The sequence below is a fragment of the Tamandua tetradactyla genome, chromosome 2, assembly GCF_023851605.1.
Source record: "Tamandua tetradactyla isolate mTamTet1 chromosome 2, mTamTet1.pri, whole genome shotgun sequence".
NCBI classification, from domain to species: domain Eukaryota; kingdom Metazoa; phylum Chordata; class Mammalia; order Pilosa; family Myrmecophagidae; genus Tamandua; species Tamandua tetradactyla.
In genome coordinates this window covers 99,704,488-99,718,729 of record NC_135328.1, presented here as the reverse complement: position 1 = coordinate 99,718,729, position 14,242 = coordinate 99,704,488, and the positions used below count along the sequence as shown (strand labels likewise).

At 37.8% G+C, this 14,242-nt stretch overlaps 2 protein-coding genes and 1 pseudogene across 8 annotated transcripts in view; 1 reads left to right on the top strand and 2 right to left on the bottom strand.

Annotated features, from left to right (window-relative positions):
• Positions 1-10,858, bottom strand: part of CFAP95 (cilia and flagella associated protein 95) — a 218,905-nt gene extending 208,047 nt beyond the window's left edge. The window contains exon 1 of one of the 5 annotated variants that reach the window (XM_077148401.1): positions 10,827-10,858. Coding sequence is in view for 1 of the 5 variants with exons in the window: in XM_077148398.1 (XP_077004513.1) it covers positions 7,095-7,162 (68 nt within the window). In the remaining 4 variants the exon portion in view is untranslated. Of the gene's footprint in view, positions 1-7,094; positions 8,054-9,954; positions 10,095-10,826 lie in introns of those variants that run through there. The other 4 variants (XM_077148400.1, XM_077148402.1, XM_077148405.1 and 1 more) reach the window with 4 other exon arrangements.
• LOC143661281 (60 kDa heat shock protein, mitochondrial pseudogene) lies at positions 286-5,356 on the bottom strand (annotated as a pseudogene).
• The window catches only part of PTAR1 (protein prenyltransferase alpha subunit repeat containing 1), a 76,220-nt gene continuing 72,141 nt past the window's right edge, over positions 10,164-14,242 (top strand). Inside the window, exon 1 of one of the 3 annotated variants that reach the window (XM_077148397.1) lies at positions 10,164-10,341. In XM_077148397.1, the coding sequence (XP_077004512.1) occupies positions 10,256-10,341 (86 nt within the window). In that variant the 5' untranslated portion in view covers positions 10,164-10,255. Of the gene's footprint in view, positions 10,342-10,409; positions 10,659-14,242 lie in introns of those variants that run through there. The other 2 variants (XM_077148392.1, XM_077148396.1) reach the window with 2 other exon arrangements.

Below are 14,242 nucleotides of genomic sequence, written 5' to 3'. Positions count from 1 at the left end.
TAAAAAAATATTCTTAGGGTTTGCCTTAGAGTTTTTCATTTACAATTCAACTAATCCACTTTCAAATAATACTTTGCCACTTCATGGATAGTTCCAATACCTTTATAATAGAGTATTCCCAATCCCTCCCTTCCATCCCTTATAACATTGCTGTCATTTTTCACTTATCCAAAAGCCATAATCAACCAATACATTGTTACTATTATTTTGAATAAACTTTTATGTTTAGATAAGTTAAGAATTACAAAAATGCAATATTTTGTTTTATCTTCATTTATTCCTTCATGAATGCTCTACCTTTCTTTATGTAGAACCAAGTTTTTGGCCTGTATAAATTTTTCTTCTCTCGAAGACCTTTTATTTTTTTAAACTCTAAACAAATTTTTATTACACAAAGGTTCATCATATAATTGGATATTTCTCTACTTTGTACACAATTATTTTTCTCTCCTCGGAAAGGCTGCTTCTTAACTTCTTATCTAGTGACAGCAAACAGTAAAATTCTGATTTAACAGAGTCAGTAAAAATGTCTCAGTGATTTAAGTTGAAAGCAGTACACCAGTACATGGCTCTTGTACCCAGTATCAGGAATATACAAATGTCTTTTTACTCAAAAAATACAAAATAAATTATTTGTAGGCATAGACAATGACAGCAATAAACCCTATATTGTCAACAGAAACCAGTAACTGATTATAGTGATTTTCTTACATCAGCAGCTTTTTCTTCTGTAATTTTCTTCAAGTGACTTTCTTAAGTTATTGGTGAGAACACTGCCTTGAGTTTCCCATCACAGTTCATTAATCATGGTGGAGCGTTACTCTAGGAATTAGAACATGCCATCTCCCATACCACCCATTCTACCCATTTCATCCATTGTAGGGTTATTTTCTTCTTTAGAAATTTCTGTCACTACAACTTCTGTGGTGGTTAACAGAGAGGTCACCCCAGCATCATCCAATAAACTACTTCTTACAACTGTAGTTGGACCAATAATTTCTTTTTCCACTATATTCACAAAATCTCTAAGCATGGCATCAAAGCCAAATTCTAAGAAACTATGCAAAATTTTCTCAACTATCAAAAAACCTTCAATACCTGAATTCTTAGCATTGGTCACTGTAGGAATTTTGAGTGTTGTTTTAATAATTTCTTTACCAATTTTCTGATCTTCATTATTTGGAGTTAGTGAGTCCAAGGCTGGAATACATCAATGCAAAGCACAACCACTTTCCAGAACAATGCCTTCTTCAATAGCAGTTCATGTAGCATAGAGTGCATCTGTAATTGTCTTTCTTTTCATTCACTTCCACATCACTTGTTCCACCAACTTTCAGCACAGCTACTCCATCTGAAAGTTTTGCTAAATGTTCATCTAGTTTTTCCTTTTCATATTCACCAGTTGTGAAATCTCATTGCTCAATGATTTCTTGAATACATTTTTCAATTTGAGTCTAGTCACCTTTCCCTTTCAAGAGCATCTTTGGTCACTACGACCTCTTCAACTTTTCCCATATCATGAGGCTGGACATCTTCAATGTTCACAGTCAACCACTCTCTTCTAAACACTTCACCACCAGTATCAATAGCCATGTCTTTGAGCTGGTTCTTTCCATTATCACCAAAACCTGGAACTTGGACTGCTACAACCTAAAGACCAACTTTCAGCCTATTTCAAACAAATGTACTTAGTGCTTCTCCATCAACATCTTCAGCAATTAGGACCAAAGGCTTACGGTCAGCACTGGCAATCTCAAGAGCAGGTACAATGGATTAGACGCTAGAAATTTTCCTCTCACTGAACAAAAACAGAGGCATCCTGGGATTCATATTTCTGATCTTTTGATGTATTATAAAGTATGGAGAAATATAACCCCAATCAAACTTCATGCGTTCAATAATCTCTAATTCATCATTCAATATTTTTCCATCCTTTACTATGATGACACCCTTTCTTCCAAACTTCTTCATTGCATCGGAAATGAAGTTGCCAATTTCTTTGTCTCCATTTGCAGAAATTGTAGCAACCTGAGCAATTTCTTCAGGGGTTGTCACAGATTTTGACTGCTTCTTAAATTCAGCAATTATAGCATAACAGCTAACATCATACCTCTCCTGATTTCCACTGGATTAGCATCTTTGTTAATCTTCTCGGAGCCTTTCTTGGCAATAGAGCATGCCAGTATAGTAGCAGAGGTGGTGCTGGCTCCACTCTTTTCATTTGTGTTATTGGCAACATCTTGAACAAATTTAGCACCAATATTTATATATTTATCTTTCAAGTCAATTGACTTTGCAACAGTAACACCATGTTTTGTTACTTTGGGACTTCCCCAACTCTGTTCAATAATCACTGTTCTTTGGCCACACAGTAATTGCTAAAGCATTGGCTAAACCGTCTACACCTTGAAGCATTAAGGCTCAGGCATCTGCACCAAATTTTACATCTTTGGTATAAGTCTGAGCGAGATGTGGAGCCAGTGCCCTGGACACTCACCTCATTTGGCAAAGGACTGCAGGTAATAGCAGCATTTCTGGGGGCCAGCGGCTGGGCATGTGGACAGAGAGGTCAGCCAACAGTGGCAAGTGAGGCTGAAGAACTTCTTTTAACCTCACCTGCAAGGCAGGTCTACTGGTGACAAAGCCCCTCCATATTTTTTTGCCTGAGAAAGTCTTTATTCCTCCTTCATTTTTTTTTTCTTTTGCATAGGCAGACACCAGGAATTGAACCCAGGTCTCCAGCATGGCAGGTGAGAACTCTGCCTGTTGAGCTACCATGGCCCACCCTCCTTCTTCATTTCTGAAGGATAATTTTGCTGGATACATTTTAGGGTGACAGGTTTTCCTGTCAACACTTTAAATATTTTACCCCACTGTCTTCTTACTTGCTTAGTTTCTAAAGAGAAACCTGATATAATTATTCTTCTCCTTGTTTCTCTACAAGGAAGTTGCTGTTTGTTTGTTTGTTTTTTTACATGGGCAGGCATCAGGAATCGAACCCAGGTCCTCTGGCATGGCAGGCAAGCATTCTTGCCTGCTGAGCCACCGTGGCCCGCCCTAGTTGCTGTTTTTTTTTTTTTTTTTACCCCCTCTAGATTCTTTCAAGATTTTTTCTTTGTATTTGATTATCTGCAGTTTGAATATGATATGCCTAGGAACCGAATTTTTTTTTTTGGGGGGGGTGGTATTTACCCTGCTTGGTGTTCTCTGAGCTTTCTGGATTATGTGGTTTGGTGTCTGTCATTTTTGGAAAATTCTCAGTCATTATTACTCCAAATGTTTCTTCTTTCTTTTATCTCCTTTTGCTATCCCCAATACTACCCTATTTGTAATTGTTCCATTGTTCTTGGATAATCTATTCTTTTTCTTTCTTTCTTTCTTCTTGTATTTCACTTTTGGTAGATTCTATTGACATACCTTCAAGCCCATTGCTTATTTCCTTGCTTTGTCCAGTTTACTGATAACCCTGTCAAAGGTATTCCTCATTTGTTACAGTATCGTGTTTTTTTGTTTTAATTTCCAGCATTTCCTTTTGAGTCTTTCTTAGAGTTCCCATCTCTCTGCTTACATTTCTCATTTGTTCTTGCATGTTACCCATTTTCCTCACTAGTGCTCTTAGCATGTTAATCATAGTTATTTTAATTTCCCAGTCTGTTAATTCCAAAATCTCTGCCATATCTGAATCTGGTTCTGATGCTTGCTCTATCTCTTTAAATTACATATTTTGTCTTTTATTTATGGCTTGTAATTTTTTGTTGAAGCCAGACACTATATACTGGGTAAAAGGAGCTGAAATAAATAGGCCTTTAGTGTGAGGTTTTATGCTTATCTGACTAATAGGCTGTGTTTACTGTTAGTTGTAGCTGTAGGTGTCAGAAGCTAAGAGTTTCTTTGGTGTGTTTGTTTTTGCATTCTCTGTTGTCTTTGGGTTTCCCTGGAAGCTCCTCCTTAAATAGTGATTGTGCCTTGTAGTTCTTTTCAGCTGAAGTCTGTTGTTATTATATAGGAGCCCTCCTGATGTGGTGATAAATATGGAGGGAAGGGTAATGTTCTATAATCCTATGATTAGGTCTTAGTCTTTTGGTGAGCCTGTCCCTGGGCTGTGATCCACCCAAGTGTTTGTCAGCTTTTCCCCCCTTAGGTAAGACAGGAAACCTAGAGCAAATATTTCCCTTCTCCCTACATCAGTTAGGCTCTAGTGAAACCCAAGTGTTGTGACTTGGAGCTACATATTCCAGAAAACATGTTTCTAAACTTAATCCATTCCTGTTGATGTGAACCCATTGTAAATAGGACCTTTTGGTGAGGTTATTTTATTGTTATTTGCCATTTGTTTCAGGATGGGTCTTAATCCTATTACTGAGGGCCTTATAGGGAAGGTAGAGAAGAGAAAAAGACAGAAGGTGCAGTCAGAAGCTGAACATTAACAGAACAAAGAAGAAAAGGGAGCAGTCAAGAGAGGCTGCCATATGCTTTGCCATATGACAGAAAAGCCAAGGACCAGAATGCCACAGATTTCTCAGAGAAAACACTGCCTTGATGACATCTTTATTTTGGACTTCTCTTAGCCTCAAAACTGTGAGCCAATAACACTAACCCATTGCATGGTATTTGACTTGAAACTAAAACACCATGCCTGTTCGACTCTAGTAAAATAGTTTCTTTGGAGAAAAGACCTTTGCTAGGGAAAACAGAATGTTCTGGGCATATGTCAAAAGGTTACTTTTTACCTCCCCTGATGGAAGCGTGAGGAGATGGATCTTCCTCCAGTCTTGACAGTGAGAACCTGGTGGAGATCCTGAAGGTAAAACTCACAAAAGCAAGACTAAGCCCCCTCTAATTACTCTATGCTGAGCCTCCAACAAATCATCAATTAAGTGTTTCTATTAGTACTGGTTTCAGAGGAGAGCTTCTGCCCCTGTACTTCTGTTCCAACTAAGCTGCGATTCTCTGTATCTGCCTCTCTCCAGGTTTGGAGCAATGACTTGTTCTGTGGCCTCAATTCTCTGATGGTTTTAAGAAGAGCTGCTGTTTTTCAGTTCATTTTTTTTTTTCTTGCTGTAGAGCAGGAATGATGACTTCCTAGCTCTTTACATAGTCAGAAAAAAACCTGGAAGTTTTGTATACATCTTTCTAAATACAATGATTAATTTTTATTCTGCTTTGGAATGCTCTTTAATAAAAACTTTAAAGATGGATGTCACTCCTGTTTACTTTTCTCTAGAATTAATGAAAATACACTGATACTGTGGCTTCATGAATAATACTATGTTTCCTTATCCTCTTCTCTTTGCCAGCAACTTTTTGGAGTTTAAATTTTAGAATAATGATAAGGTTGAGGTTTGGCATACTTTAAAATACAATTAATCACAATAACAATATTCTAATAAAGCCTTTACAATTAGGCATTTGATTTTTTTTTTAATGGGGAAATTAAGTTTGTTGTTTCTTTGATAAAAGCCAATTTACACAGTAAGAACATGTTTTGTGCTATTTGCACTGTTCGCATAGGGTTACCATGAGAAAATGGACTTTCAAATACAAATAAATGGAGTAAACAAATGATAAATCTGTATTAGTTTGTAAACTACCAGAATGTAATACACCAGAATTGGAATGGTTTTTTAAAGGGAAGTTAGAAGTTTACAGTTCTAAGCTTATAAAAATGTCCAAACTAAGGCATTCAAGAAAAGAAACCTGAATTTAAGGAAGGCTGATGAGTCAGGAACACCTCTATCAGCTGGTTCCTTGCTCCTGGACTACATTGCTTTCAGCCTTCGTTCCTGTGGGGAGTCCTCACTTTGCTTCTCCAGGCCTGGCTTTCATCTCTTGGCTTCCCTTGGCTCTCTCCAGGTTCTGGCTTGCTTAAGATCTCATGGTGACATTTGCTGGACCCAAAGCACCTCTAAACATCCATGTCTCTGCTCTCCAAGTATTAGCATCTGTGTCAGCTTTACTCTGAAGTTTCTGTCAGTTCTGAGCTTCTGAGGTTTCTCCAAATGTCTCCTCTTTTAAATACTTTAGTAAACTAATCAAGATCCACCTGGAATGGGTGGAGTCACATCTCCATCTAATCAAAAGGTCACACCCACAATTGGGCATGTCACATCTCCATGGAGATGACCTAATCAAAACTTTCTGTCCTACAGCATCCAATTAGGATTAAAAGAAACTGCTGCCCCCAGAAGATTGAATCAGGATTAAAACATAGCTTTTCTGGGGTACATGATCTTTCAAACAAGGACAAAATCATAGTGATATAAGTAGATTAATACGGAGGAAACACAGAAACAATTTACGAGGTCATTTCTACCTGTTCACAAAAGTAATTACTAGGCCTGTTATTAAAACCTCATTGGTTTCCTTCTTCCTCCCAGGACCCCTTAAGACATACATTAGGTTTTTCACTGTAGAAAATTTAGAACATCCAGAATAGTACAGAATATATATTTATGTCTTAATTATCTCTAGTAATTTTATCAAAGATAATCACATTAGCAGTTTAATTCTAGTCCATTTTATTTATGTGTGGCTTTATTTATATTACATATAATTCCTAATGTATATATAAATTAGAATCATATTTTATGCTGTATGGTACCTGTTTTTGTCATTTCTTATTTACATTTTCCCACATCATCATATATTCTTCTAAAACATGAAAGGTGTGATTTGGTGGGGGGTAGGGATGGGGAGGAGTGTCAAACTACATTCACAACCATGAAAACAGTAACTAGAGGCTTGGTCACTTAAAAAATCATTACCTACCTAGAGAAATTAATAGCAGAAGAGATAGTTGGACAATCAACAAATAAATATGAGCATTTTAGTTAACATATTTTAAAACTCTTTCTTCTTTGATTACAAAAATTATATTTTGCTTTTTGTATTACTTAAGAAGTAAAAGTCACCTTAACAGTTAAGTATATAGTTGGCCTAGTTTGCTAGCTGCTCGAATGCACTATATCAGAAATGGAATGGCTTTTAAAAAGGGGAATTTAATAGGTTCCTAGTTTATAGTTCCAAGGCCGAGAAAATCCCAATTAAAACAAGTCTATAGAACTGTCCAATCTAAGGCATCCAGGAAAATTTACCTTGGTTCAAGAAGACCGATGAAGTTCAGGGTTTCTCTCTCAAGTGAGAAGGCACATGGCGAACACATTCACAGTTTCCTCTCTCATCTGGAAAGGTACACAGTGAACACGGTCAGGGTTCCTCTCTCATCTGGAAGGGCACATGGTGGATATGGCATCATCTGCTAGCTTCTTCTCCTGGCTTCCTGTTTCATGAAGCTCCCTGGGAGACATTTTCCTTCTTCATCTCCAAAGGTCGCTGGTAGGTGGACTCTGCTTCTCTTGGCTATGTTGTTCTGCTCTGCTCGCTCTGAATCTCTCATTCTTCTAAATGTTTTCTCTTTTTAGGACTTCAGAAACTAATCAAGACCCACCCAAATGGGTAGAGACATGTCGTCACCTAATTCAGCTTAACAATCACTCTTGATTACATCACATCTCCAGGGAGATGATCTAATTACAGTTTCAAACATACAATAACGAATAGGGATTAGAAGAAATGGCTGCCTTTACAAAATGGGATTAGGATGAAATCATGGTTTTTCTAGGGTACATACATCATTTCAAACCAGCACAATAGTCTAGTCATAATGTGATTTTAAATATTTAAATAGTATTTCACATGCGGATTTACCATTATTTAATCAATGGCCATCACTGGGTATTTAAGCTTTTTACATTTAATTATTATTATTAATAAATAAATTTTGCACATGCTTGAACATATAATTTTGAGTCCTTCAACAAAGTCACGCTAAACTTATCATATCCTATTATTATATGCATTTCATTATAAAAGCTCACAAATTTCAATTCTTAATTTCTATGGAACTAAGTTTCCTCATTTGTAAAATTTGGGGGTTGTATCAGAATCCTAATATGCTGTAATTCTAAAATGTTCAACTTCTATACATAGTAGATCCTTAATAATTGGGTGAAACTATTTATGAACTCTAAGAAGAAATGTGAGACATACAGAATATCATGTATTTCAAATGAATACAGAGAGAGAGACACACACACAGACAGACACAGATAGAGAGAGAGAGACAGAGACAGATACAGTCAGCCAGCACATAGGCCCATAAATTGGAATATCAATTTTATTCTGAGATTTCAGGACAAAGTTTCTTTTTCTCCTAGTAAAACAAATACATAAAAAATTAAACAGAAACAAATACAAATATATTAGAGTGAAATATAAGAACTAAAAGAAATTCTAAGGTAATTTTTCATATTTTTGGGTATGCTGCTTTGAGCTCTGCCCCTTCCAGTCAGGATTTATTCTGCACAGACTTTAGAAATGGATGAAAGATTGTGACTAAGTGAAGAGGACATCACTGGTTAGCTCAAAGCATTTCAGGATGTATTACACTCCTAGAGCAACCAGGATAATGCAAGGTTGTGGTTGGCCTTGGAATTTAAGCACACATTCCACTCATTTCATTGTCTCATTCTAGAACGTGCCAGAGGTTAAGTCTTGTTCGTTTGATTTTTATGAATCATTCTTAAACCCGTCTTGCTTTTCTGCAATTCTGTCAATTCTGTCTCACTTCCTTAAAAACCAGAAAGCCAACGTCTATATGGCAGGCCTAGCCTTTATAAACAAACCCACAGGCACTACAATCACTGGGTATAGTGATTGTTCTCTTTCAATGCTTTGTAATTTCGGATATGGTGGAAGGTTTTTACTCTCGCACAATCATACCCTGTGTTTCAAACGCACTGCATATGTTCACATTAAACATACCATAAGCTTGTTTTTTAAAAAATAGCTTGTAAAAGATATAGATTTCAAAGGTGGAAAAAAAAGGACTGAACCAATAGCAGCCAGATTTTTCTATCACAGAAAGGCAAAAGAAAAACAGATAGATGAGAATGTAAATTATGGCATTTCAAAATTCAAATGAACTAGAAAGTTCTTTTTCTTCCTACAAAAATTATTTGTACCCAGATAAAATAGCTATTTAAACCAAATTTTCAGGGCCTTTTTTTTTTAACTTCAATATTTCTAAATGATATGAAATAAGCAAAATGAGGTACACCTGAAAAAATGTAAAAACGATTTCTCTATTTCCACTTCTTATGCCCAGACATCAATAACTTCTTCACTTTTTCTTTCTTTAATGCACTAAGAATTTTTTTTTAATTAAAATTTTCCGAAAACAGCCACTCAGAGGCCAAAATTGGGACACAAGAACAAAAGGTGGTCACCCACATGGCCAAAGAGGGCCGCCTGAGCTTCCCTGGACCTCCTCATCCCTTCTGACGGGAAAACAAAGCGAACAAGCTCTCAGAAACATCACGGGACTAAACGTGCGTGTTTATTTTTTCACCACAGGATTCACTGTGTTATATATATTCCCCTTTTCATCCTCTAGCTTTCCTTCCAGTGACATACTCTACTCTCTAAACATCCCCTTTCAACCGCAATCGCACACATAATTCACTACCGCTAATTACACTCACATAATGTGCTACCATCACCGCTATCCATTTCCAAACATTTAAATTCAACCTAGTAAAAAATTCTGCACACAATAAGTATCCACCACTCATGTTCTATTACCTGGTAACCTATATTCTATACTTTAACTCTATGAGTTTACTTATTATAACTAGCTCATCTTATTGAGATCGTACAATACATGTCCTTTTGTGCCTGACGTATTTCACGTCATGTCCTCAATTTAACTTTCCTCGTGAAGCCCCGGGGAACCGCCTGGTTCCCCGAAAAGCTGAGAATAAGCGGCGGGAGTCAGGGCGGCCTCTGGCTCTGAGGTTGTATCTTGATGGCTGCTCTTCGGCTCTGAACAGATTTTTAAAAATTTATATACACAGCTATATATAATAAAATGAGTAAAACCGGGCCTGAGATTACTTTGCAGACGAACATGCAGCATCTTTTCGGTTTCTTAGAAACCGGGTTACCGGGAATTTATTGTACTCCGGCCCGCAACTCCGCGGCCTCCAAAGCCAGCTCCGGGAACAACCGAGCGCCGCCAACCCCAGCGGGCGCCACGCCCCGGCCGCCGGGTGCCTGACCCGGAAGGGCTCGGCGCCGGCCATGGCGGCGGGGGCGCGGCCAAATCGTCGCACACGCGCGCGCTACCCGCGGAACTCCCGCCGGCGGCTCCGCACTCTCCCGGAGGCGCGCCCGAGCTTCCGCGGCCGCCGCCAACATGGCCGAGACGAGCGAGGAAGTGGCGGTGTTGGTGCAGCGGGTGGTGAAGGATATCACTAACGCCTTCAGGAGGAACCCGCACATGTGAGTCGCGCGCCGGCGGTCGTCGAGGGCGCGGGGTCGAAGGGGCGGGCGGGTCCAAACCTGTAGCCGACCTCGGTCAGCGGGCGGACTGTGCGCGGCTCCTGGTTTCCAGCGTCCGCGGAAAAGCAGGAAAAGCGAGCTCGGGGCCAGATCGTTGTCGGCCGCGGCCCGGGTCACTTACCGCCCCTGACGCTTGGAGCGGAACGCGCCCGCTGGCGAGTCCCTAGAAGTGACCTCGGAAAAACCGAATGACTTTGTTTTGCTCTGCCTCCCCATCGCTTTCCCAGGAGTTCTTGAAACTCCAGCGACTTTCACCGGTATGTTCACATCCTCTATCCATTTATGACACAAGGGCACACACAAAGAGTGTGGGTCTGTATATGCTTTGTAAACACAACTCTTTTTGAAGTTCATCCTAGACTTTGCTAAGTAGGGTGACCCGTCATCTTAATCTTAGGTAACAGAAATACTCCCAGTTTACTTACTGACGGTATATTTGAGGCTGCTTTGGACTTTCCTCTCTACTTGTCAAAAGAATATAGAATGACTCCAACAAAACATCTTGTTTAGAAGGTGAGCAGAACATTCTCGAGTGTAGTTTCTGTAGGCACAGTAGGGGTGGTGTAACGCAGGTGAAACCTCGACACTTTTTAGCATTAGCTGGTTCTTACTTACAGAACACATATTAACTCATTTTAATCGAAACACGCTTGGGCTCTTTAAGCACGGCACTACAAGTCTGATGCTTCTCTTCCTCCTTTCCACTTTGTTTGGAGTAACTTGGGAAGATGATAGAAGGGTCTGTATTCTTTCTGACACTTCTGCTTGTATGTAACGAGTGAAAAAGCTATTCAAAGAGAGAGAGATGCAGCTCCAACATTCTACAAAGAAAGAAGAAGCAAGAATGTAGCTCTTTTCTTTTCCCTCCTCCCCCAAAGGACGTATGGAGTCCAGATTTGCATTTTCACTTAATTGTGGAGTTAATTTTTAGTGTTTGTTTTTTTATTTGGAACGCATGAATTATTATTCTTAAGCGTTCTAACCCCTAGAGCTTTTCTGCCTAACAGAGATCCCAAACCTACATCTTACAGGAACTGTTTTGTTTTTTTTTTTTTTACCTCCGTGGTGATGCTTATAAAAGAATTAAGAAGTCTCCAGATGTACTGCTCCCTTGTGACACACAATTGGAGACCTGCAACTGTGCCTTATTAAAAACAAAATACTGCTGGCCTTAAAACACACCTGACACCATCCGCTTCCCTTACACTTTATGACTGCTGTCTTTTTCAAAATGGGAGTGCCTGGACTGATTTCCTGGCAGTAACCATAGTGGTTACTGGGCCTTCTAAAGAATGCTTTGATGCCTTCTTGTATAGCAGTTTTTTTAATCCCTTTTTAAGAATGGAAACCTTGGTGCAAAAAAGAGACATCCTCAAAAAAAAAAAAGTTGAACAAATGAAAGCCTGTCTTCTCATCATTGGTGTTATTTTTCTTGAAGAAATTATAGCAGAGGCTAGAAAGAAGTCTAATTAAAAAATCATTTTAGGAACTAGAAGAGAATATTTATTTTAGATTTGAAGAAAACTGAGTTTGTTCGTTGGCTTGACAGGTTAACAGTGCAGTTTGGAACAAGTCCTAATTCTTCCGGATCATATGTATCAAAATTAGGACTTCATTGCCCTCCTTAACCTTATTTTTATAGTGAAATCTCATTAATGTATCAGTGTATAATTTATAATTATTAATAAGCATTTGGGTCATTATTAAAGATTTAAATGTTTGAAATAAGTTTGGCACACTTTTTGGGGGACACACTTTGAAATAATATGTCATATATGTCTCAGACATATAATTAGCATAACTGTTTAATATTAGTCTTTGTATTTTAGTACATATTCCCTATAATAATAGTATATTCAATAATATTACTAGATGTCTTTTAAAATATCTTGTAAATTAGGCTTTTCAAAAGTGTCTGTCCTTGTTCCCTTAATCTAGCCCCTTTGTTTCCAAAATAAACTGTATTTCTAGTTAAAAGAAAAAAATAAGGCAATGTTTACCTTGAAAGTTAGTATCGAATTATACTTCTGGTATTAATAAAAGTTTTTTATTCTTTATGTTTTGTTTTCCTTTCTTTTCCCCAGACAAGATAGATTCTAGTTTTGTTAGCACATATCTATTCCATCATTAAATATATTAACTTTGTCTGTTACCAGACAAACTTGGTGGATTCTAGTGCCTAGTGCATTCAAATGACCAATCCCGGAGACACAGAGTTTCAAAGAAAGAAAAAGCTTATTACTAGTTGCATAGTAAGAGATTAGATGGCCTTTCGTCCCAAAATCTGTCTCTCCAAACTGCAGTAATTCTGATAGTTTATAGAATTAAAAGTTGGGTAGGTTTTAGAAGAATAAACAGAGTGGCCCCAGATGTCGTAATTAGAGGTGATCTAAGTATTGAATATGTACAGATTGATTACATACTTAGTCACAGAGCATATATAAGAAAATGGTGGCCTTAATATGATGATGGGCATGAATTTTAGTATTATAATGAGGTAAAGGTGACTTGTAGGTTGAAGTTAAAGCTCCTGCACATGTCAGGAAGGCCCATTTTGGTTAGATCCAGTCACAGTTAGCAAGATAATTTTGAACTTGTTATAGATTAGTTCTGGGCTAACCCAAGACCCTTCATTAATAAACACTTAAAGGCTGTCTTTAGTGATTACAGGACTCTAAAGTTGAAAAGCTGAATAAATCGATATAAATGAAGTTTAGTCACATGGTTTTTACAATCATAAGGGCACAAGATAAAGGCTGTACAATCATTATCAGAGATCAAGGCAACTGGATTACAATGTAGAGATTTTTGGTATTTCACTCTGTCTACTCCAGTATTCCAGAAAGCAAAAAGGAGTATGTATATAATGCTTCAGTAATCAAAATCATCCCTTAAATCCTAATTTCTTGGTTACATGTCTCTCTAGAAGTACTTCACCTGGGAAAAGTTGGAGATACAGTAGGATGGACATGGATTTTGTTGCTCTTAGGTGCAGATAAGTTACCTTCTCTTGGCCACAGTTTCTTCTTGCTCATGTGAAGCTTATAAGAACAGAGGAAAATTATTTTGCACAGTGGCTATTTTGCACAGTGGCTGAAATTCCCCTGATGGTGAATATCAGACTTAACCTGAATCCCTGTGTTCCTCACAGAAAATGCATGAGTGAAGTGGATAATAAATATGAAGATAGTTTGTAAACTGAAAAATGCCATACAAACGTTTGCCTGGTTAGCTGTTTTTAGAAATACTATTGGAAAAACAACAGAAGGTTTGATCCAGGGATGTGCGTTTGCTTAATTTATATACCCTATGCTAATATGAAAGACAAGTATTTATAACATAATTAGGGTCATGTTAAAAATCTCTTATATTATTGAATTCTCAGTCTTTATGAGGTGCAGGTTAGGTACCATCTTCACTATATGGAATAGGAAGAAGTATAAAATAGTTCTTGTGTTCAGAGCACTTAGAGATTGCTTGATGATGGAAATGTTCTATATCTGTGCTATCCAATATGGTAGTCACTAGCCATATGTGGCTCTTGAGTGCTTGAAATATGTCTAATGTAGATGAGGAACTGAATTTTATATTTTATTTAATTAAAAAAATATTTTTATTGAGAGATCTTCACACACATACATTTCAGACATGGTGTACAATGGGATGGCTCAAAATATCATCACATAGTTGTGTATTCATCACCATCATCATTTTTTAGAACATTTGCATCACTGAAGAAAAAGAAATAAAAAGAAAAAACTCATACGTCCCATCCCTCCCTTTCATTGACCACTATCTGTCCCCCTATTATTTATTTATTTTTAATCTATGTTTTTTACTC